This window comes from Plectropomus leopardus, chromosome 17 (assembly GCF_026936395.1).
Source record: "Plectropomus leopardus strain MGB_pleo_1.0 chromosome 17, ASM2693639v1, whole genome shotgun sequence".
NCBI lineage: Eukaryota > Metazoa > Chordata > Actinopteri > Perciformes > Serranidae > Plectropomus > Plectropomus leopardus.
The window spans coordinates 20,603,964-20,626,421 of NC_142192.1; the positions used below are offsets into that span (position 1 = coordinate 20,603,964).

The 22,458-nt window shown below is 40.0% G+C and overlaps 1 protein-coding gene across 1 annotated transcript in view; it reads right to left on the minus strand.

Annotated features, from left to right (window-relative positions):
* Window positions 1–1,409: 1,409 nt before the first annotated feature.
* LOC121957836 (ubiquitin-conjugating enzyme E2 E2-like) overlaps window positions 1,410–22,458 on the minus strand; it is a 70,864-nt gene continuing 49,815 nt past the window's right edge. Inside the window, exons 4-6 of the mRNA XM_042506623.2 lie at window positions 15,970–16,102; window positions 8,582–8,729; window positions 1,410–2,127 (exon numbers count right to left, since the gene is read on the minus strand). Of these exons, the coding sequence (XP_042362557.1) occupies window positions 2,030–2,127; window positions 8,582–8,729; window positions 15,970–16,102 (379 nt within the window). The 3' untranslated portion in view covers window positions 1,410–2,029. The remainder of the gene's footprint in view (window positions 2,128–8,581; window positions 8,730–15,969; window positions 16,103–22,458) is intronic.

Here is a 22,458-nt window from a genome sequence, read left to right on the forward strand (position 1 = left end):
ATCAACTATAAGGAGAGAGTTAACACTCAGGTTTTTATGTCCTCAGCCAACAGTCCAGGCGTTGTTTAAACTTCCAGAAAGCTTTAATGAAAACCTGCAACACATTAAAGCTGGAGTCTTTGTCCACATGATGTGTGTTGGACATAAGGTCTGGGCTGCTTTGCAGGGGGTCATTAAGTACCCTTTAGTATTTGAGCTCATAGCTGCAGAATGAGGAAACATTATGCATAAACTTAAGTTATGAGCGATCAGTCAGGATAGTTGTTCTCTGGGGGCACTCTAAAATCATTGCAAACACATTTTGAGTGCATAAGGATGATGTAAAATTAGAGAAGAATGTAATAATATGGTGTTAAGTACTGTTTGACTCACATTGAACATAGTGTTTTGATGATTATCTAATTAACTGAAGCCAAGTTTATCTCTTCAGATGTGATAGTCTTGCTGGATTGTAAGTCTTGGCACAGTTTTATTTACAGTTTCAGATAAAGCATCTGTATCAGCATGTGCAGCAGAGGCTGAGGAGGCAACATCACAGCATTTACAATAGTCCCTTTAGTTCCTGTAGCAGAAAATGACATCTGATGGACATTTACAACCACAAAATATGTGTACTTTAAAGGGGTAATTCATCCCCAAATCAAAAATGCATATTTTTCCTCTTATCTGTAGTGCTTTTTATCAATCTAGATTATCTGCTGGTGTATCAACTGATGCTGTTCTGCTACGTTTTATGGGGATACGAAAGGTGGCGTTTAGTGTTGCCATCTTATGCCAAAAGCACTTATTTCACTGAAGCGGTTACCCATAGAAGGGTTCTCTGTGTAACCTCTCAAATAGCTGCTTATCACTCTCATAAGAATGAGACAAATGCAAGGTCACTGTTACTTTGACCTTTGAAACCACAAATCTAATCTGTTCATCATGGGGTCCACTCAAATGTTTGAAATTTAAAGAAATTCCCTCAAGGTTTTCTTGATATATCGCGTTTGCAAAATATATAAAGATGAGGTCACAGTGCCCTTCACCTTTGACCACCAAAATCAAATCACTTCATCGTTGAGTCCAAGTGAACATTTGTGCCAAATTTGAAGAAATTGCCTCAAGGTGTTCTTGAGATATCTGTTTCACAAGAATAAAACCCATGAGGTCACAGTGACCTTGACCTTTGACCCATGACCCCAAAATCTTCATCCTCATATTGATGTTAGTTCTAAATTTTAAGGAATTCCCTCAAGGCGTTCTTGAAATATTTCACAAAAAATGGATTTTCCTACTGTAATCAGTACTCTCAGTGGTGAGCCCGTGACGACTCATTTCTAACAGGAAGTGGTGAGAGATGAGCCTGCATGCACACACACTGTAATCGCACCCACAGTCATGTTAAAGCACGACACGGAGACGGAGAGTCACATTACAGCCAGTGTTTAATTGAGTATTCGATGAGTATGTATTCTCACAAGGCATTAAATGTACAGCAAACTACCACTATCGTCATACATGGTGATGGGCTCACTCCATGCCAGAAATAATACACTACATGACTACATGTCCACTGCATGAACACATATCCTGATGCCATGCACTAATATTGACCTTGATCTGTAAAAACCACTGAAAGAAAAAAACCTAAATGCACTCACTCAGTATGATCATTTTACATGAAACCATCATATGGAACGGGAATAGTACACGCACGCTTTTAGGTAAGAAGATGACGAGGGTGGCAACAATGTTATAAACAATGCAATAACAATAAGAACAACAACGACAAGAACAATAACAGTATTAAAGCTTTTCATGACCATATCAACATTCAGTGTATTGGAAAATACAATCCCAATAGACTCTTTGTATAAAAAAGAAGCTTTTCAAGTCAGCATGGAACAAATAACAGTTCATTTCTCTGGGTTGGGGGGCAGGGTGGATGACAGGAGCGGGTGTGCTTCCATAGATTTCGGAGGAGGGGAGGTGTCGGAGGTGTGTGTGTGTTGGGTCGGGTCAGGGGTCCTGGAGGGGTCGTGCTGGTCTATGTGGCGTAGCGTTTGGTCCACTGTTTGGCTATCCTGTCGTGCTCAGCTCTGTTGGTCAGGTACTGTGTGGCGATGCTTCCAACCAGAGGGTCGGCTGTAACACAAGAGGATTGAACTCAGTGAGCGGAATATAACAATCAGTGTCTGCAGAGCAGGCTTCAACTGGCCGTTGAGCGATTCTGGCAAATGCAAAAGACGGACCGGTCCACCTTGTGGGCCGCATGGTTGGAGAAATCGCACGATTGTGAGGGAAAAAAGATACACCAACGATACCAGCCGGCTGCAACCCACTTGGTACTGGGACAGCACATCTGATTAGGGGTTACACTGTGCAAAACTGTAAAAAAAAAATCATTTTTTAAACTCTCCATGATGGGAGTCAAAGCAGTGGAATTTTACATGCAGACTGAGAAACAAAAAAAAAAAAAACACCCAGAAAACCGGCCAGAAATACCAGATATTTCTCACTTCTGTTGGTAAAGTAAATAGAAGACTTTTATAATGATATAAAATGTTCATTGTCTTTCATGTGCTCCGTTACTCCACTCTTGTTTTTCAACACTTGATGTAGATAATAAAACAAAGCATTTCACTAAAATTGTCCTTCAAGTTTGGTTATTAGAAAATTGATCTTAATTCTGAGTGGCATTAAAAAAAATCTTCTGTCTGAGATCTGCGTCGCCTTCAGCTGCAGGAACCCTGTTCACTAACAGATTTCCTAAGGGTTGGATGCCTTCAAAAATCTGAGAGAGTACTATTTTATCTATTAGGGAATACAGCATGATACACAAACAGCCGCACTGTGCTGTTGATATCCAATTACCTGACGCAGTGTATCAAAGTCTAAAATGGTGAGGAAACTTGCGGCAAACCACCTTGGGTCATCAGCATGCATGGGAATTTTATTACAACCGGTGAAAACCACAGAGGAGCTGTAAGTCAAACAAACGGAGCTCTATCATTCCTGTGGTCTGAAGTGAAGCTTGTATCGTATGACGAACAGTGTGGCCGACACTTTTATCGACAGCACTGTAAAATGTGCGCGCTGCTGTAAATCAGAGGTGATCATGGTGGGCTCCGGCAGCAGCTGTGCCGTCCCGTGTGTTGATACACCTCACGTGTCCGGTCAGTCAACGGCCACCATTATGAATTCCCACCGGCTCTTCTATTGATCGTGCTGCTGCTCAACTCGTTGTGCCGCCGGTCAATTTCTCATTGAGGTGACGGCGAGGGAAACAAATTCCTCGAGCCTAACGTGCACTCTGCTTGGCTTCAGACTGTCTCCTGCAGGGCTCGGCCTGCTGACGGAGCAGTGTGATGAGCTTGGCTGAGCAAGCAGCACAAACACCCCTCAGCACTAATCCCTGCTTGGGTTTCAATGATGGGGGTTTTCACAGGCTTATGCCCATATTTCTGGATGAATGGATCCTTACATATCATAGCATTGTGGCTTGAAACTGGAAGCATCTGACTTCTGAGGTGACGGCTCGAGTCAAAGGCAGGAATCCTGTTGGGATTGTCAGTTGGTGAAAGCTTGTGAATGATTTCGTGTCCTGAATCATCACGTCAGTGACTGCATTATTCTCTTCTTGTTTGACCAATTTGTATTTTGAAAGCTATGATTGAACTTTTTTACGTTAGAGCTCCCAAAGATTGCCATTGTGGATGAAGCAGCAGTGGTGCTCTTTTCACACATATGAATTTAAGGTGCCAGGATATTGAAAGAAATTCAGCCCAGCAATTTCCATAACTTTCCAAAACTGAAAAACTTACAAGTACACCATCACAAATCATAAAGTTGCATTAAGGGCAGGGTTGGAATTAACTTTTTTTTTTGTCCACCTGCCATTGTGGCTTGTGGATTTCAAGATCTCCCAGACACTCAGTAGATTACCATTGTTTTTTTTTTTGGCTGGTGAATGTCCATCTGCATATTTAACCAGCATTTGGCTGGTGGCTGGTGCTAATTTCCAACCCTGGTTAAGGGATTTTATAATATATAAAGCACACAACAACCTCATAAAATTTAAGTGAAGCAGCAACTGAGACTGAAAAATGAAACCAACGCAAAGTGCCAAAACGGCAGATCCTCTCATGGCCCATTGAGGCTCGCTCCAAGAGTGTCAACATCCACAGAGCAGAAACTGATTGAAAACAATCGTGGAAACTCTGGATTTGATTATCATAATTTATCTATAACTGTCAGTTTCTGCTCTATCAATGTCAAGATTCAAAATTAATGTTTTCATTTCACTGAGTATTCCCATACGCAGAATTAAATAAAATGCAATTTCTCACCAGCTCCATACAGTGCATCTGAGTGACAGTTCTGTGCAAATAAAAAGGTAATAATAAATCTACTAAAAACAACTATCAATACAAAAAAAACAATATCAAATCGCTGAGATAAAAAACAAACAGACATTTCAGACACACAGACACGTGCCAACAAACATATAAAACACACAGCAACACAAAAGTAAGCAGCAGGTTCAAAGTTGAGAAAAGTGCATGAGTGTCAAAGTGTCAATCTGTCAAAGTGACCCAAATATTCAGCTTCATTCTGCCATTGCAGCAAAAAAAAAATGCCTGTGTGCTACTAGAATGATTAGAATAAGATATTTTTGACAGCTTGAACATGCAACAAGTCATTTTTAAGGACTTCTTAGATTAGAAGAAGGAGCTCCGGGCCTCAGCTGGCTTCAAGCTAAAAGCTTGTTAAATAATCTTAAAGCATCTGAAACACTATTTTCCAATGGTGGAATTAACTTGCTGCCAACTTTCTAAAACTGACAATATCTCAAGCTCTCTTTTTTTCTTATCATATGTACTACCAAGTGCAAAACTGTGAATGCCTGTGTGGAGAGCCTGACAATGAGCATTGTTATACCCATTTGTACAATTCATCATGTCAACTTCACAAAAACACTCAAAACAAAGATTTTTTTCAGGGAGATTGTGAAGGCAGTGAGATACAACCAGAATGAGGCTCTGCCTGTGAACAGTGACAAACACTTAAACCTTCAGACACAGTTGGACAACATGCTGTAGGAACTGGTCTGTTTGCAGCATACTGAGGCCTTTAAAAACACCAAAAAACGCCCAAAAACACATTAAATAGTCTACTTGATATGATATGTATGACCTGATCATGATAAATGATGAAATTCCACGATGATTGTCAGTTTTGTCTACGAAGAGGGAGAAAGATGTGCAGACACACACAGACACACAGTCAGAGACACACAAACAAGCAGGGACAGAGCTCTCCGTGTGATTAGAAACGAGCTGAGAAGGAGGACTGCTGCTGACTAGCGAGGAGAAATAAGCTCTTAGTGTGAAAGGCCACACTACTGCTGCCAGACTACTGCTGCCAGGCGGCTGCACGACAATTAACATATCAGGGCGCTTCCGCATCCAGTGTGAACTAAGCGTAAAGCAGCAAGGCACCCTGTCCAGATGTCTTCTGGGTGACCTGAGTTTTGTAAATTCCAGAAGATAAATGAGGCAAATATTGGGACTGTTGGACCAACAGTGCAATAATAATAATAAAACAGATTACACTGTGTGAGCTGTGGGAGTAATTTTATGGTAATTTCAGCCCTTTTTGTAACAACTAGGTGTGTGTGTTTTCAGCCACATCGGTTGTTGCACAGACGGCACAAAGGAGCTTCACTAGCTGAGGACATAAACTGTCTTTATCTCGCATATTCCGATACAACCCAGATAGTAAATCCCTCCTTTAAGGCAGGGTGAGGCATGTGTTATTGCCGTTTTGACCAACTGACACCCCTGAAGCTACCGAAGGGGAAAAAGCAGACACTGGAATCACTGAGGAGGAATCCCTCTGGCTTTGTTAAAAATTTTATTTTTTGGGTTCCACGGAGGTTGTGACAGGCGGAGCGGTGGAGAAAAAAGGAATGGCATTGGACAGAAGCCCTGGGCTGGATTTGAGCCCCAGATACACTGTGACATGGCATGTGGCTGAGCCCACACGAGCCACCAGGACGCCCCAGGTAGACATCTGCTTGTGGGACGTGATGCAGGGTTAAATGTGGCATGACGGCAGGGACGGCAGCCCTGGGAGGGTTGATTAACTGTCATTCCGTCCCCTTCCCCCGCTTTAATGAGCTACATGCCAATGATCCCCGCCTGCACGGGAAAGAAAATCTTCAGACGGGAAGGCGGTGGAGAGGGAAGAAGGGATATTTTTAGGGTATTTCAGATCCGGGAGCCCACGTTCGGCACTTGAGGCTGGGTTTAAAAAACTTAAGCAAGTGGTGAGAAGCGAGCGGACTGATTCTGATGAGGCAAGAGGCAGAAAGACGGATAGAAAGTGCGTGGGTAACACGGAGGAGGGGTGACGTGTTTTTTTTTTTTGGTGGGGACAGGGTGTCGATCAAGTCTCTTTTGTATCGTACTTTAAAGGAATTGGCTCATTTCATCTCACCAACATCTGAAAATATCGTGGAGGAGGAAGAGGAGGAGAGGGGAAAGCTATTCTCATTTTCGCCCACGAAGGGAGAATCTCCGCTGCTACGTTATCAAAGAGCAATCCCCGCAGAGAGGACACAAGCTATCATCAGAGGTCTTCACAATCAGCACCATCAGCCCCCCTCTCCCCCCCTCGTCCCTCGCTTTTTCTTTTCTGTTGCCATCTCATTCCCCACTATTCACATGTGAAATCACCTGTCATTCTCCTGCCCCTTTCATTCCTGTTCCCCTTCCTTTCTCACTCTGGCACATTTCTCACAGTTCTTTCACTCTAAATCTCATTGCTGTGATACTGGACACATGTTTTGCTTTTATCACCTCTGCTTGCTCAATTTAATCTTCAAACCAATGCACATTAATCGTATTGGCAGCTGAGGGGCAGTCAAACTGGGAGAGACTGGTTTAATTGGTCTATAAAAGACAGATTGAATTCCACGTGTCTCCTGTGGTGGTCTTTGCTCTACTGGTAAACTGGACCATAATGGATCTAATTAGCTTTAAAAATGTTGATGTCTTCTTCTTGAATGGTGTCAGCTGTTTGCAGGGTTGTGTTTAGCCAGCCAGTGCTGGTTAAATATTGATTAAACTGCACTGAAGGATGGAGGAATACACAGGCTCACTGTTTACAAGACAATATTGGAAGAGGATGAATGCAAATGCTATGAAAGTGCAGAAATCTTTTTTTCTGCCTCTCATGCACACAACTGCCATACCCTTTCTTTGAGATAGTAACGACTATCAGAGAGAAATGTTATCAGTTGATAAAGGCCTCAGCGTGCCTTTAACAAAATGCTAATAGCACAACGCAAACACCAGAATAAATGTTGGCACTGTAAGTTTCTGCACACCATCGGCACATTACATACCGGATTCCCACAAATTTAAATGGACAAAATTTCCAAATTTTTCCACAAATTTTAGAGCACTTTCAACATTCTATCACTTTTCAAATATCAGATTCAAACAGGAAGCCACAGAGAAAATGGCAAAAAAGTACATCATGATAAACAAAAAGTTGTCACACATAGACATATTAGCAGACATATTAAAGCTACATTAAGTCGAGAGCTAAATAAACTTAATTTGTTATTATGTTAGATTACATGAAGGATTATCCACAGAAGATAACTGTAAATATTTCATTATACACAATAAAATTCCACGATTCTTCCACGATTCTCAATGATTTCAATAACTTATCAAGGCCTGAAAAATGTGTTTGTGAAATATCCCAACTTTTCCAGGTTTTCCATGACCGTGGGAACCCTGTTCATGTGTACATTGTGATGTAGTGGGTTTAAACGTAATGTTTCAATAAGACTATGGTTAACAAGGGGTTCAGTTTAGGCACAAAAAAAGCCTGGTTATGCTTAGGAAAAGATCATGTATTGGCTTAAAATATCTGCTTTTTATGGCATTATCCTGGCAGGAAACACAACAATGTTTTCGTGGCACTATGCCAAAAGAAAACACAACAATGTCTCTGTCTCTGTTTTGAATAGGAAATTTCATAGCCTGCAAACATATCTTTTAGTGTTTTCGCCATAATATGCCAATTCTGATATATCTGTTAAAATAAATCTAACATGGAAAGATATTTCCACCCAGCTAATTTAGTCATCACTGAAGCACAAGGTTAATGCACTTAGATGTAAATGTTCTGCTGTTTTAAGATCACTGAAATTAATTTGCGGGCTAATTATTCATGTTTGAATTGAGCTGTTATGGAACATTTACACAACAGAAAGACCCTTTTTCTTTTAAACAAAGCTCAGTGGTGCTAACTTAGACAGATGAGGAGAGCAGTGTTGCAGGTGCCGTGTGAAAAGGCTTCAGATCACTTAATCCTGCTTGTCTATCCTCAAAGTGACACACTTCTATGAACATTATTCACACAGAATGGACATGTCAGTCAACCTCCTGAAGCTAAATGTAGCAGGGGAAGTGTATGACAGGAGAAGTGCGTGTGTGTGTGTGTGTGTGTGTGTGTGTGTGTGTGTGTGTGTGTGTGTGTGTGTGTGTGTGTGTGTGTGTGTGTGTGTTGCAGCTCTCACCAGGGTTGCAGTCAGTGAGCAAGGAGCAGATGGACAGTAAGACCTTGGAGATGGTGAGGGCAGGACTCCAGTTGTCCTTCAGGATATCCAGACAGATCACACCCTGACTGTTGATGTTGCAGTGGTAGATCCTCGTACGAAACGTCACCTAGACACAGACAGTCAGAGAGTTAGATCAATTTATTGGTTTCTAGAGGAAAACTACCATCATTTTGGATTAAAATTGCATAATGCCCATATTGTGATCATCTGACTAGTGATAGTGGGCATCTTTTTTCAAACACTCCTGGATAGAATTTTTTTTAATTCATCATAAAACAATATTTATGTGTTTAGGACAGGAACATCTGTAAACCACTCTGTGTTTACTCTGTAAAATTTTGTCCATTCACCTCAACTTTGCCACAATTTTTATTTTTATTAACTATTTAACTTAGTTCAAATCTTATTTCAATGTAGAGCTGCATTTTACAGAGAAGATCCTTTAGCGTTGCTTCGGAACGGCAGTAACAGTTGATAATCGGTGATCAGATGTTGCTGCCCCCCTCTCATTCACCGCCTACCATCACAAATAATGTCTCGCCCTGCGGCAGATGATACAGAGTTCCCCGCTGCAATCTCCACTGCTTTAAAAACTCATTTGTTCCTACCTCCATCAAACTTTTAAGCAATGCTGCTTAACACTGCAGGGATAGTTCCATGCTATTTCAACAATGGGGTGTGTGCAATGTGTGGTATGTGCAAAGTATGTGCAATATTTTGTATTTATTTGTATATATATATATTTAATCTGATTTGGTATACCTTGAGCTGTTTTGTTCAAATGTTGTTTGTTTTATTGTAACTGTGAAGGCATTTATGGGCGCAGTATCTGAGACCAAGACAAATTTCCCTCCAGGGAAAATAAAGCACATCGCATCGTATCGTATCGTATCGTATTGTATCGTATCATATTGCATCATATCGTGAATAGATTATAATTCTGTGGGAAACTACATAATCATAAGCTTTGCATTTGCAGTTTCCACTTGTCCCCTGAATTTCATTACAAAAACGGCTAAAAATACAACTGCATACCACAACTGCCATTGCAATGTTTTAGAAAAGCTGCTGTGAATTCAGGCATTTCAGGCCACAACCATCACAAAAACAGACTGCAAAATCTAGAGGGACTGAATAATAATTCCAGAAAAAACGTTTTTAATAGTCAGGTGTGAAAATAAAACCTTCAAATTCTGATTGACTCTGACTGAGTCCATACAACCTTATAATGGATGGCTGCCAAAATCATACTTTATTAATAAACATCTGCCTTATCTCCCCTCCATCTGAATACCCGAGGCTGTTCTACAGTGGATGCAAAGGTCAGTATTTTGGAAGATTGACTGAGATACATGATGTATACTGACCGTCTCTGTTCATCACCACAGTCACCAGTCAAGTGAACAGAGTCCCGTGGAGCTCAGCAGAGCCTAACATCAGCACAGGGAGCACAACATCATTAAGGAGAGACCTTTGACCTCTGCTTCCCTAAACGAAGCCTGCTGACCAGGACAGGCAGCAGCTCGTGCTCCATCCCCCCTTCTCTGTTTGCTTTGCGACTGCAGCCTTTCCTCTTGCTCTTCCCTCTTCTATCCTCTCATTAACTCGCCATTCCTCCCTTCACATCTCCTTCTCGACTGAGAAACAAACAACCATCGCATGCGAGCCCAGCCCTCTCTTCCTCACATTCCACACTGGTATTACTGCAGGGATGCCGGCTGATTCGTGACAGACAGACAGAGCAATAAACAGGCCGCTTTTCATTACATGAAAGTATTTCCGGAGATGTGACAAGCAAAGGCAGACAGGAGATGAGGTGATTGATGGTGACTGGTTGAGGGCAGGTCTCCTCTTCTGTTTCTACACCTCCAGTTAGCGGTGGCATGCTAAAGCTGGCAGCCCAGCAGCCATGAAAAAGATCCTTGGCCAGCCTGTGTGGTCTCATTAACAGCCTGTAATCCCATCATGGCTGATGCTAATAGATTATGATGCTGCCTCCGCCTAACAAAAGCTGTGGGTCTAATCCTGCATCCCCTCTGTATTATGGATTCATCCCTCTGCCTCTAAACACAACCTCTGTATCCTCTATTTTTTTAACCAAGCAGCTTTCATTTTGATCTGAACACATTTATGTGTGGCTAGAGCAAATGCAGCTCTCACAGAAAACCTCAATATGAATATCTAAACACCATTAGTTTTCAATATATTATATCAAGGCGGATAATTTGAAGGGAAGTACTACAGGAGTGTCTACAGTGCCGGACTGTGCAGATTGAGCGCCCAAGGCAAGTTTTCACCCCCAATCTCCAATATATATATTTTATTATCATCATTAATATTATTATCTTTTACATGTATTGTATTTATTGCACAAAAAAGAAACAATAAATAAGACAAAAAATAAACAACTTAGCTTACAAACAACAATAAAAGAATATGGTGTGTGCTAATTTGCGAATGTCATCTTTTTTGTTTTTCTTTTCTTTTTTTTGTACTGCTCCCTGGATGGCTTTTGTCTGACCATAAATGTTGTATGAACCCGCAAGTGTTTTTCATTTTTGCTTAAAAAATTACCAAAACGATTTATTAATGATCAAAATAGGTGCTGATTCATTATCTTTCAATCAACTAAGTGTTCCAGCTTGACCTAATACTTCTGTTCGATTCGAGTGTCTTTTCTTTTTCTTTTCTTCTTTTATTAAATGCCAATTTAAAATAAATAAATATTGATTTTTAGGTTTAATTTTGGCACCCCCCTTTGTGTGGCCCTGCCCGTGTCGCCTTTACAATGATCCGCCACTGTGAGTCCAAAATGAAAACTTCCTCCTCTGGGGAGCATGTACAGATGGCAATGCCTGTCCTCAAGATAATTCTGTGAATTAAATGAAAAATGAAGGTGTTTCATCACATCGATTCTTAAGTCCTCTAAACTGAATTTGCCCATTATCTCAAATTTCACTGATTTGTTGAATTTCCCACAATGGTTCTGCACAACCAGAGACACTGAAGGAAAACCTACCTGCTAAAAACGCTATCAAAACCTCCCTGACAGTCAACAAATGTGTTATTTCACACTGTATGTCATCATATTTCCCAGCCCTAGAGTCAGTCTTGTAAATATTATGATATTAGGACCTTTCAATGGTTCTGCAAGCCGCAGAAGTTCCCTACCCAAGGTCCATATTTGGCTTTGCTATAAAAAAAAAAAAACATGTTACTCTATCATTAACTCTTTTCTGCTCATTTACAATGTCCACATTAATAGTTATTTTTGGCAAACTAAATGAAAAGCAATTGATCTGCTTCACAGTTTGATGACAAGGCAGTCATCGTGACATACCTCAATATAGACAGAACAGAAAGGCTTGGTTTAAAGGAGGAAATGTGTTGAATGGACAATCATCCTCAAGTCTCAGACTTTATGGCGCTTCATGGCACGTTAAACAGTTTGAGAATGAGACAGATATCACGCAGAGAAAGATAAAGTGTGCTGCGAAATCGAGTTCAAAGCCATGAGGAAATTAGAGTTGATATAGGGGGATAATGTTAGAGGAGTGTAATCTCTCTCTGTCTCTGGGTGGTTCAGCTCAACAGGCCCTGGAATGGACTCACCTTGGACCAAAACACAAATACTGAAATAATGTCCGTGCTACCCTCAACCTCTATCTACGAGTGTCAGTGTCAGCCTTAACTGGCCTTATCATCCCAACATTAGTGAGCAATCGGTGTAGTGAGCAGCTGCAGCTGTCGGATTGGTGGCTGTGAGCCGGTGAGCTGCTGGATGGCACAGCTCACAGCCAGACTGGAAAAACAAGGCAGCAGGAGGCCAAGAGTTAAGACGAGCTCAGTTTCCCCTTCAGCGGGGACTGCCAGGAAAGAGGCAGTTTTAGCTGGTCAGGAGGGAACGAAGAGAACATTGTTGCGTTTTGGGAGTCATGAATTCCACCAGACTTTAAGTTTTATACCCAGGGCTGAAACAAAATTCACAATAGATATGATTTACTGTAAAAACATTACATTTTTTTCAGTATGAAATGGCCAATCAAACCACAAATGTGATCTACAGCAGAGGGAGTTTTATTTAGTCTACAGGTAGAGGAAGCCACTTGTTTTTCTGGGCGCCACTGAAGTTCCCTTTTGACTCTGGTTTGCATTGTGTGAATCAGAGCTGGGGGTCATTTAAAGCAGTTGTTCCCAACTGGTCCAACCACGGGGTCCAGATTTCTCCTTAGTCTTTAGTTCAAGGTCCCCACATTAGATAAAATAGCTCATTGTATTTCACAAAATGTAAACATGTTGGCTTAGACCACAGAAATAAAACATATTGCACGAATATACAGAGATGGCACATCAAAATAAAAGCTCTGTGCCAAACATCCACTACACTTAAAATAATGTGTGCTTTTTACAAACTTGACACATTCACATTTCACTTGTGGCCCATTTAATTTGGACCAAAACAATCCACTTTGGACCGCCACCCACTGGGAGCCACTGATTTAAAATATGCTTAAATTTCAGTACTTATACCGATACTGGCTCTTTTAAGGTTGAGGAATTTAAATGTTTTTCTGCAAACCCTTTCTTCTATTTAACAAAATAAATCCAACTTCCTGAACGTGTCAGTGTTACCATAAACACATTTCCCTCCCTTTAGAGGCCAAATGTGTGAGAAGATGAGGGAGAAGTGACTCACATCCGACTTTATCATTAACTTAAATTATCATGGGAGACATACGACAGATAGAAATAATCAGGAAGTCATTCACACAAGGCTACAGTGTCTTTTTAGGCAACAACTGTGGAATACAAAGAGTTGAAATTAAAAAAATGGTAACAAATACATACAAAACATAATGCAAAGGAGGACGTTATTGGTTTCAGAGGTAGAAAATAAAGGTGTTTGACTGACCCAGTCAATCACCAGACTTAAACCCATTAGAATATTTGTGGAAGAAAGTGAAGATCAAGATTCGCCTGGCGGGCCGCCCAGAATCCTACAGATTTAGGGACTGTATGTGTGGAAGAATGAGCCAAACTCCCTATAAGAGATTGATTACTCCACACAGGAAGCGTCTGAAAAGCTGGCACTGCAAACAAAGGCATGCTCAATCCTTTTTTCCTGTCATTTCACTTTGTTCCACATAACTTTTTTTTTAATCTGCGTAGTTTTATTGAGTTAATGTAAATCACTGATTTAAATGTGTAAATATATGAAATATGTTTATGTGCTTGTGTTGATATACGATATTGGCATACTGGAACGTAAAGAGGAGACACAGACAGATACCTAGAGTGTAATATGTAGAAGCAAAGTCCACTGCAAAGCAGTTATATGTTATGACTTGGGATGAGAATGTGTTGAACCAGTGTTGTTTCCATTAACACATCACATGCCACCACTAAGAGGTGGTAGTCTTTTCATGCATTTCTGTAAAACGGGGCTCAACTCTTTCTTGAACACCACAGTCAATTTACCCTTGTCCCCAATTTTGTTAAAAGGTATGATGAAAACTGATTTGTTACATTTGCTGTGAATATTCATGATCCCCAGAGGTTGAATCCCAATATTTGTGGTGACTGGCTGACCTTTCCTTGAGGAACGCCTTCAGGTCAAGCTTTGCACACATGATATCTCAAATCTGTGCTGTTGTTGCTTTCAGTTCTTTCACTTCTGAACCACGATCCAAAGAAAGCCAAGTCCATGATGAATGATCCATATTAAAACAAGACAAACATGGTGGATATCCTAAAATATTTTCCAGTTTATTTGTTTTAGTTTTTTTTTTTCATGACATGTGTCTCTAAATAGCTAATAGAAAGCGAGTATTTCTAGGCCTGAAACCAAAACCAAGACATATTTCCGAAGCACAACTCAAACTGAGAGAGGTGGCAACCGCTGTCAACCAGTCTAATGTGTAAATACTGACACACACTTGCATCAGCAGAACACACACACACATACCCACAAACCCACAGCCTCACTGGAGGGAAGCCAAATGCTGCTGAATGCTAGCATATCAAAAGGGGACACAATAACAAGAAAGTTAAAGGTTACCTCTTGTCAAATTCTATATTTTTCTCCTTGTCAGCAAATCCCATGTGCAGAACTGAACAAACAGTGAGTGTATCCACTAACAATTATTGTGTTGGTATCAAAGCCTGATTTATCCTCTTCCTCTGCGCCATAGAGCTCTACTGTTGTCCAAAGACTATTAAAAACACATCAATAAGCCACACAGCTGCACTGGGTGACATGTTCCTTCATTACCACAAACACACACACTGTAGTTTATTTTGATTCAGTCCCACACACATCGTCTTGCTGCCCCAAATACTCACTAGAGCGCAAAATGTGGATTAATCTACTGATGAAAATAGTCCCCTACAAACTTACTATTTTCTCCTGTTTGTTTGATAAAAACTACAGTGATTACGGTTCAAGAGATTGCCAAGTCTTGTTAAAAAATCAAACTCTACATTTGTGACTCAATGTTTTACAGCTTTTCTTAGTCTTTTGATCGAATTAGATCAATTTTAGTCCTATTCCAGTAAATTAACTCAACGTTTTTGTGATGCATTTTTAATATTAATGTCATCTCAGCCATTTAACCACGGTTACAAGTGTAGTCACTTCTGGCTCCAAAAATCCAACATGATGACGGTCAAAATGTCAACTCGAGGCTGAAAAGTGGGAATCCAAAAACCAATGGGTAACTTCACGGTGGCTATGTCCATTATTTTAAGCAGTCTATGGTTTATACCAATAAAATACAAAAGACGGATATGTATAATCTAGACACGGTTGTCATTCTAAAACTCTTGAACAAGAGATGCACATATACTGTTAATGCTCACTTGACGTTAATTAAAAAACTACCCGTGTTCTCGACTGCAGAGCAGAAACATGATTTCAAAGCCGGATTCACACACATGTTCACTGAAATATTGTTTAGAGTTTGCTATGGAAATAAGGTTGGCAAGTAATGTTTTTCATTCCACTTTTTGCTAGATGAAAGACCACTGGTTCCTACAGAAACAGTGGGAATTTCAGACAAGGCTTATTGACATCAAGACAAATATCAAATAACACCTCCCTTTTCTTTAACATTATACTGTAGGAGAAGAGTATAGGCCCATCATTTGTCTTCACACTAGTGTCATTCTCTGTGCTGCTGTTGCACATTATTTTGCCAACGTGCTGTAGGTGAAGAAGCCTAAACAAGTCATTGTTGCTGGACAACAGGGTTAAGTGCTGACAGCCTGCTGGGACAATGGTGACATTGTTCAAAGCTCTGGGTGAAGGAGCGGGGGGCGGCGCTGCATAGCTGCAAGGCTAGGCTCACCTTGGGTGGTTTGAAAGGGTAGTCTGGTGTGAAGGCGATGTCCAGGAAAAACACTCCACCCTCATACACGGAGCCTGGAGGGCCCAGGATGGTCGACCTCCATTCGTAGATGTTGTCTCCTTTAGGACCGGCACTGAGGGAGAGAAGAGGAAAACAGTTAATCTACATGCAGCCGTTAGAGAGGAAAAGACGCTTTAATCTTGTAACTCAATTTTCTCTGCAGCAGCAAGGGATTGAATAAATAGTGTGTGATTATCAGATGTTAAATCAGCTGCACACAGCTGCCGTTTAAAGTTCTTGAAGATTATGCAACATTACTACAGTGTAAATAACAAAGACTGCATCTGTAAGCCAGGAGAAATGATGAGTATGATCAATGTCATGTGGATGACTGATCTGTCTGAGATATGCAGGCAAGCATGAAACACACACCAAACAACACACTCAAAACCACACACACACACACACACACACACACACACACACACACACACACAGAGGAAGGTGATGAGCGGCAGCAGCAGTGGCGGCTCTGTTTCCTCACTGTTCATCAGCGATTCACCGTTGGGCAGCTGGCTGCTGCTGAGCTCCATTGTTGCCTTGATTCTTGCCACAAAACACACACACGTACACAGTCACACAAAAAAACACACACACAGCTGTGCGAAGAGAGGCACTAATCCAATTCCATTTTCTATTGGAATTAGGCCAGATGCCCCTGTCGGTTTCTTGTATTACTTTTACTTTCATCATTTACACACAGAGAGAAAGCCAGAGAGAGCGAGCAGGAGAGAGAGAAAGAGAAGGAGAGCGAGTGAGTGAGAGCGTGTGTGAGGTACATAAATGTAAGATGAGAGTGTGAGTGGAGTTGTTCATGTGAAACAGCAGCCTGTTGTAAAGCACCGGGCCACTGCAGACCTATTTCTTGTCAGCGTGTGTTTGGACACAGAGAGGAATTATGGGAGCGGGCCGGGGAAAGGATGCCGACATGTTCTCCTGGATGGATAAAAATAGTCCTGGAGAGCGATAGTGTACCAGGGCCGACGGGGGACAAGAGGGCCAATAAATCGCTCTGCTCGGCATGAGGCTGTGGCCTTATGTGACATTGATGTAGAAATCTACGTGTGACAAATAGATTTTTAAACGCCAATGGTTTGGTTGTAGAGCAGCACTGCCAGATTTGGTTAAATAAATGACAAAATATGGTGACTGATTGATATTTTAGACAATTTATTTTAGACTGAAAAGGAAAACAAGCTCAGCCAAGGCTGCGAGTACTTGAATGAAAGAAAAAGAAGTCAAGATAACACAATAAAATCCTAAGGCTTATTTTCATTGTGGTCCCTTTGAGGCTATATTGATCTTTTATTATTATTTTTTATTATTTTAACAGCTCTCCTTGCTCTGGCACTAAACCTGCACATATTTCAACACGTTAAAAAAGCCAAACTTCCCCCAAAGCATCTACAGACCCATCTCTAAACTGCATTTTGTTCCCAAAATCTTGGAAAAATTGGTTCCTTGGCAGCTCCATTATGTCTTGCAATCAAAAGAATGCATTTTTAAAAATGTAATCTGTTTTCTACCAATTACGAGGAGTGTCATGATGCAATGATATGAATCATTATAGCTATTCAGTGATCAACAATCCCATGTAGTGTAGTAATCCCATGCAATGCAAAGACATCAATACATATTGCCATCTTTAAGATGCATCTTTATTTTGAAATTTGCATGTAGTGGTCTAGAGCCAGTCAGCAAAGAAAAAGACAATGAGGATATTTACTAATTCCATCCATCCATCCATCCAAAATTTGTCACAGGCCCTTAAATCGAATAGTACTGATAGTACTGATAGACACTACTGAGATTGCGGAGACTGACACTGTAGACCATGACATACTTATTGACAGGTTCTATCTATCAGGAAGTCTTCGACCACAATTGAAAAACTAATTTTCCTCTGTTTAACCAATGTCTTCTGGTGTGTCCCAAGGCTCTATACTTGGTCCTATACTGTTTTCTATTTATAAGCTACCCTGAAGTAACATCATCAGCAGGTACTTAATTTCTTCAATTTTATGCAGATAATACCTAGTTTTACCCTTCTTTCAAACCTAACAATTTGGATTTGAGACTATGAGCTCTTAGAACTGTCTCCGAGGCATTTAGAGATGGATGAACCAAATTGTTTTTTCATCTGAATGTCTACCAAACTAACATATTAAAGATTGCTGCAACACCTGATATCAAAGAATAACTTACCTGTAAAGAAACTGAAAGCAGTATCTTGCTAACCCTTCAAGTTTTAAATCTGTTTCACCTCTGACCGCACTCACCATTGCTGATGGCGTGCTGCACTAAAACAGCTGTGATATTATACTGTCCTGGAGAACAGTACATCATCACAGCAAGGTGAGAAGTTAAACCAATGGAGGTCAGCTAAAAAGAGATTTAGCATTATGGTATCATTTATCAGCCCTCTAGCACGCAGGATGATCCTACCTAATTGGAAACAGAGAAATGCACCCACACATTCAAAAGTAATGGAACACTTGGAATTGTGGATTATTTTTTCATTAAAGAGGAGAATTTTTACAAAATAAAGCATCTATCTGTTCATAGCCATGCCCTGCCCTTACGCTTCGTTACAGCGGCTCATAGTTAGTTTTAGAATTTATTTTAATTTGTTATAATTACCTATAAGGGACTACACAGCAAGGGCGATATTTTGGGTGTATCCCATTTTCTTGTCTATTTTAATATGTTTCATATCTTCTACTTACTTTATTACTGCTTGATTACTGTTTTATCTTTACTGCGTGATTTTTATTACACACCTCTGTTTTAGAAAAAGAGTATTATTAATAGTAAAATAAATTGTTTCAGTTAGGAGTTTAAGGGTTTTACTATGGTCTTTTCTACGCATAAAATAATAAAAGTCTGAGTGAAACACAGAGCTTTTATTACAATGATTATTGCTTTTATTATTTCCTCTATTACACTTAATGTATCCTATGTGACAAACCAGAAAGTCAACTTTGTTACAAAAGCCTGTTTTATTTTAATGAACATCAGCACACCAGAGCAACTATTGCTAAGCTCAATCCACAAACTACAGATGAAAAACCTCAAAAAACCAAACATTAAGTAAAATCCTATTGCAAGGTACACATTTAAAAGCATCCTCTAGGCCCATTTGGCCAACCACTGATTTTTCTCTCCATTAAGTTCCCACAGTTCTGTCTGCAGCATCTGGAAATGTTTAGAGCTCTGCCAGCAGCACCTCCTTTTTCTGTTCCTGCAGCCTGGTACAAGCTGCTCTGACAGGAGGGCAGATTTGGGATCCAGTAAAGAAGGTTCTTTATTTTTACCACCTGCCTAGGCCTGTCAAAATGACGGAGGACACACACCTCCAAGATTCACCTCGGGGTATGCTCTCTTATCATCTTGCAACTTGACTGCCTCTATGTTCAATTGCTGGGGAATTATCTTTAAGAATCCAGGATCTGCTTCAAATATACCAAAAACTCAAGCCGGAGGAAAAAGATGCCTGTTCATAAAGAAGGCTGAATGGTGATGATGGACCCTGCTATTTCCCACGGTGTCAATTTCCACACTATAAGCCATTATTAATGAGCCTGGAGCACTAAGAGCACCCTGCCAGAGGAGCTCTATAATTAAGATGAGACTGTTTCGGTATCCTTTAGCTCCTTTGCAACTGTAAATTCTTTATACAGACCACTGTAAAATAAAATGATGAATTTACCACATGAACTGCTAAGTGTAGATTTCCCTTCTGAACTGATTTTGTTTATTTTTACCGACTGAGGAAGGTAGCTTTACAAAAAAAGAAAAAAAAAAGAAAAATCAATGAACATTTCCTAAATAGCTGGAGGCATGCTGTGCTCCACCCCATCCCACACAAGAAGACATTTATATTGTGCTTGCAGTCTGTAGTCAGATGCAGTCAATCAGCACCACTTATTCTTGGTAAAATATCTCACTCACAATTCTATAATACCAAATTTAGGGATCCAATAAAAAAAAAAACACGTTTATTTTAAGTTAATAAAACAAATAATAGCAAATAGGGATAGGTATCCTTAGAATTTTATTAATACTACTAAAATCATCAACAATACTTATTGGTGCAGTTTTTAATCAATACTCGTATCCGCTCTTTTTTAAGACAAAATAATTAAATCATTTTATAGTAGTAAATTAATAACATGATCAGAATTGAAATTTAGCTGGATTTTTCACATCCATGGGCTCATAGAGCAAGCACACTAGCATTTTCTGTAGCCCCCCACCCTTCTGTCACATGAACACATGAAGGTAAATAGCTCTCCATTTGGCTATTACTGAGTTTTAGAACAAGCAAGTGTTATAATTTACTACGTCTGTATAAATCGAACACTTTGGCTTAAAATAATCATCAAAAACTAAACAAAACTGATCTCTAGTTTCTTTAGGTTGTAAACAACAAAAGTAACTCAAAGTGAGATTCAGATTCTGTATAAAAATAGGCCAAGTAAATAAAATAGACCACAAGTTCATAAATCATCAGAAATGTGAAAATGTACTCTCATGGAATATATTTTGGATGTTGGATTAAATACCTTTAGGTTTTGATAACTACAGACTGTCGCTTTCTGTGATGCCTCACTTTGCTTGCATTTATGTGGTGATGAAATCCTAAAAATAAATTTGAAGTGCAGTGTTCTTAACATAATGTCTGTGTAATTTAATTTTTAATCAATAGAATCAGAATTGGATGGAGATTAATTAATCAATCCAGTTGTGCTTCAGGTATTAAAACCTTAGTTAAAATCAAGATGTTATCAATGGTCAGAAAAAAACAGGCACATTCAGATTAATGTTATATATTCTGACTGCGGGGATGTTATGGCCTTTAAAGGATTTGTATTAGAGGAGGCTGTTCATTAACTGTTTCTGGCTGCACATTTTTATCTTAGAGCTCTTCCAGAAACTCAAATACAGGTATTGTACAGTATATTTATAAATATTCTACTACTTTTGAAATCCAATATTATTTTACTCTCACTATTGACTGCTGTGCCATCTAACACCTTTAAAGTACTGCTTGGATCACCCGACCCCACCATCTCAGACTACCTTTCACTCGTTCCTCCCTCCCATCTCTCTTGTAGCTCTTCCTGAAAACTATTTTTACTCAGGCAAGGCAACACATTCACACACGCACTCTCTCTCACACACACACTCACACACACACACACACACACACACACACACACACACACACACACACACACACAGAGCAACATAAAATACATGAACTTTCACTGGTGGCGAAGAGGTTTGAGACTGCTGTGTTTTCTCAGAGCTCAGCTTACAGAAAAACTGAGAGCTGCTCTATTTAGCACAGAAATGCTGAATGTGTCGAACGTTTGAACTCAGTGGGTGTCAGTTGTGGCTGAGATAGTAGCCATAATGTGGCAACATGTTAAGGCATCACAGAGAAACAACAGCATACTAAGTCACCTGGGGTAGGGAGGATGTCAGATTACCTGTTTAAACCTTTATTTAGTAAGGAAACATCTAGTGTGCTCTGTGCTCTTTCACAGCAGCTCCCTGCTGCACACATTGCTCACACATATTCAGACAGACACAATCACAGCCTTGTACTGCAGCAGCAGCAGCAGCTGGGAGCTCAATGTCCCACTCAAGGGCACCTCCACAGTGGTTGTTAAGGGAGCAGAGAGTACTTTTCTTTACACACACTTTTCCAGCTAGTTTGGGGATTTGTTAAAATGTTTGGGGATTTGAAATGTTAACCTTCTCTAGCTTCAAGGTAACTGCTGATTTCAGCTTACTGACTCAGTGACTAAGTTTACATGCACAAAATATTCTGTTTTCTGCTCTTATTCTGAAAAATGAAATTCCTACTGAGTCATTTACATGTCTGATGAATATGAATATTCTACTATTTCCATTTACATGCAGATATACAGAATCCGATTAACGTTCCCTAATATTGTTTATTACATAACAATATGGAAAAGTGGAATGTCTGGAGCTGCTTGTGCCATTTTGCACCAAAATAAGATTTTTGCAGAGTTTTTTCACCAGTGGCAGACTTGCTTGATAATGCAAACACACACTTTCATTCTGTGAACTTTTGCCTTGTAAAGGTCAGCAATGCAATATTTGCATATATCAAAAAACATAAATGTCAAACGAATGGTCCTAAATCCCAAATTATACAAGCATATCCCATATGTCAGAATATTCAACTGAATTTTTTTTTACGTGACCAGTATTAAATTCAGAATACTGTCATATTTGGAATAATAGAAGAATATCAGTGTTCATGTTAACATATACTGGGGTGATAACACTTATGCTCATATGTATGCTTATGAAAAATGATGATCAGATGACCCAAGACCCATGTCAATGCCAGGACCGAACAGAGCAAGTGGATGTTTGTGCCAGATGTAA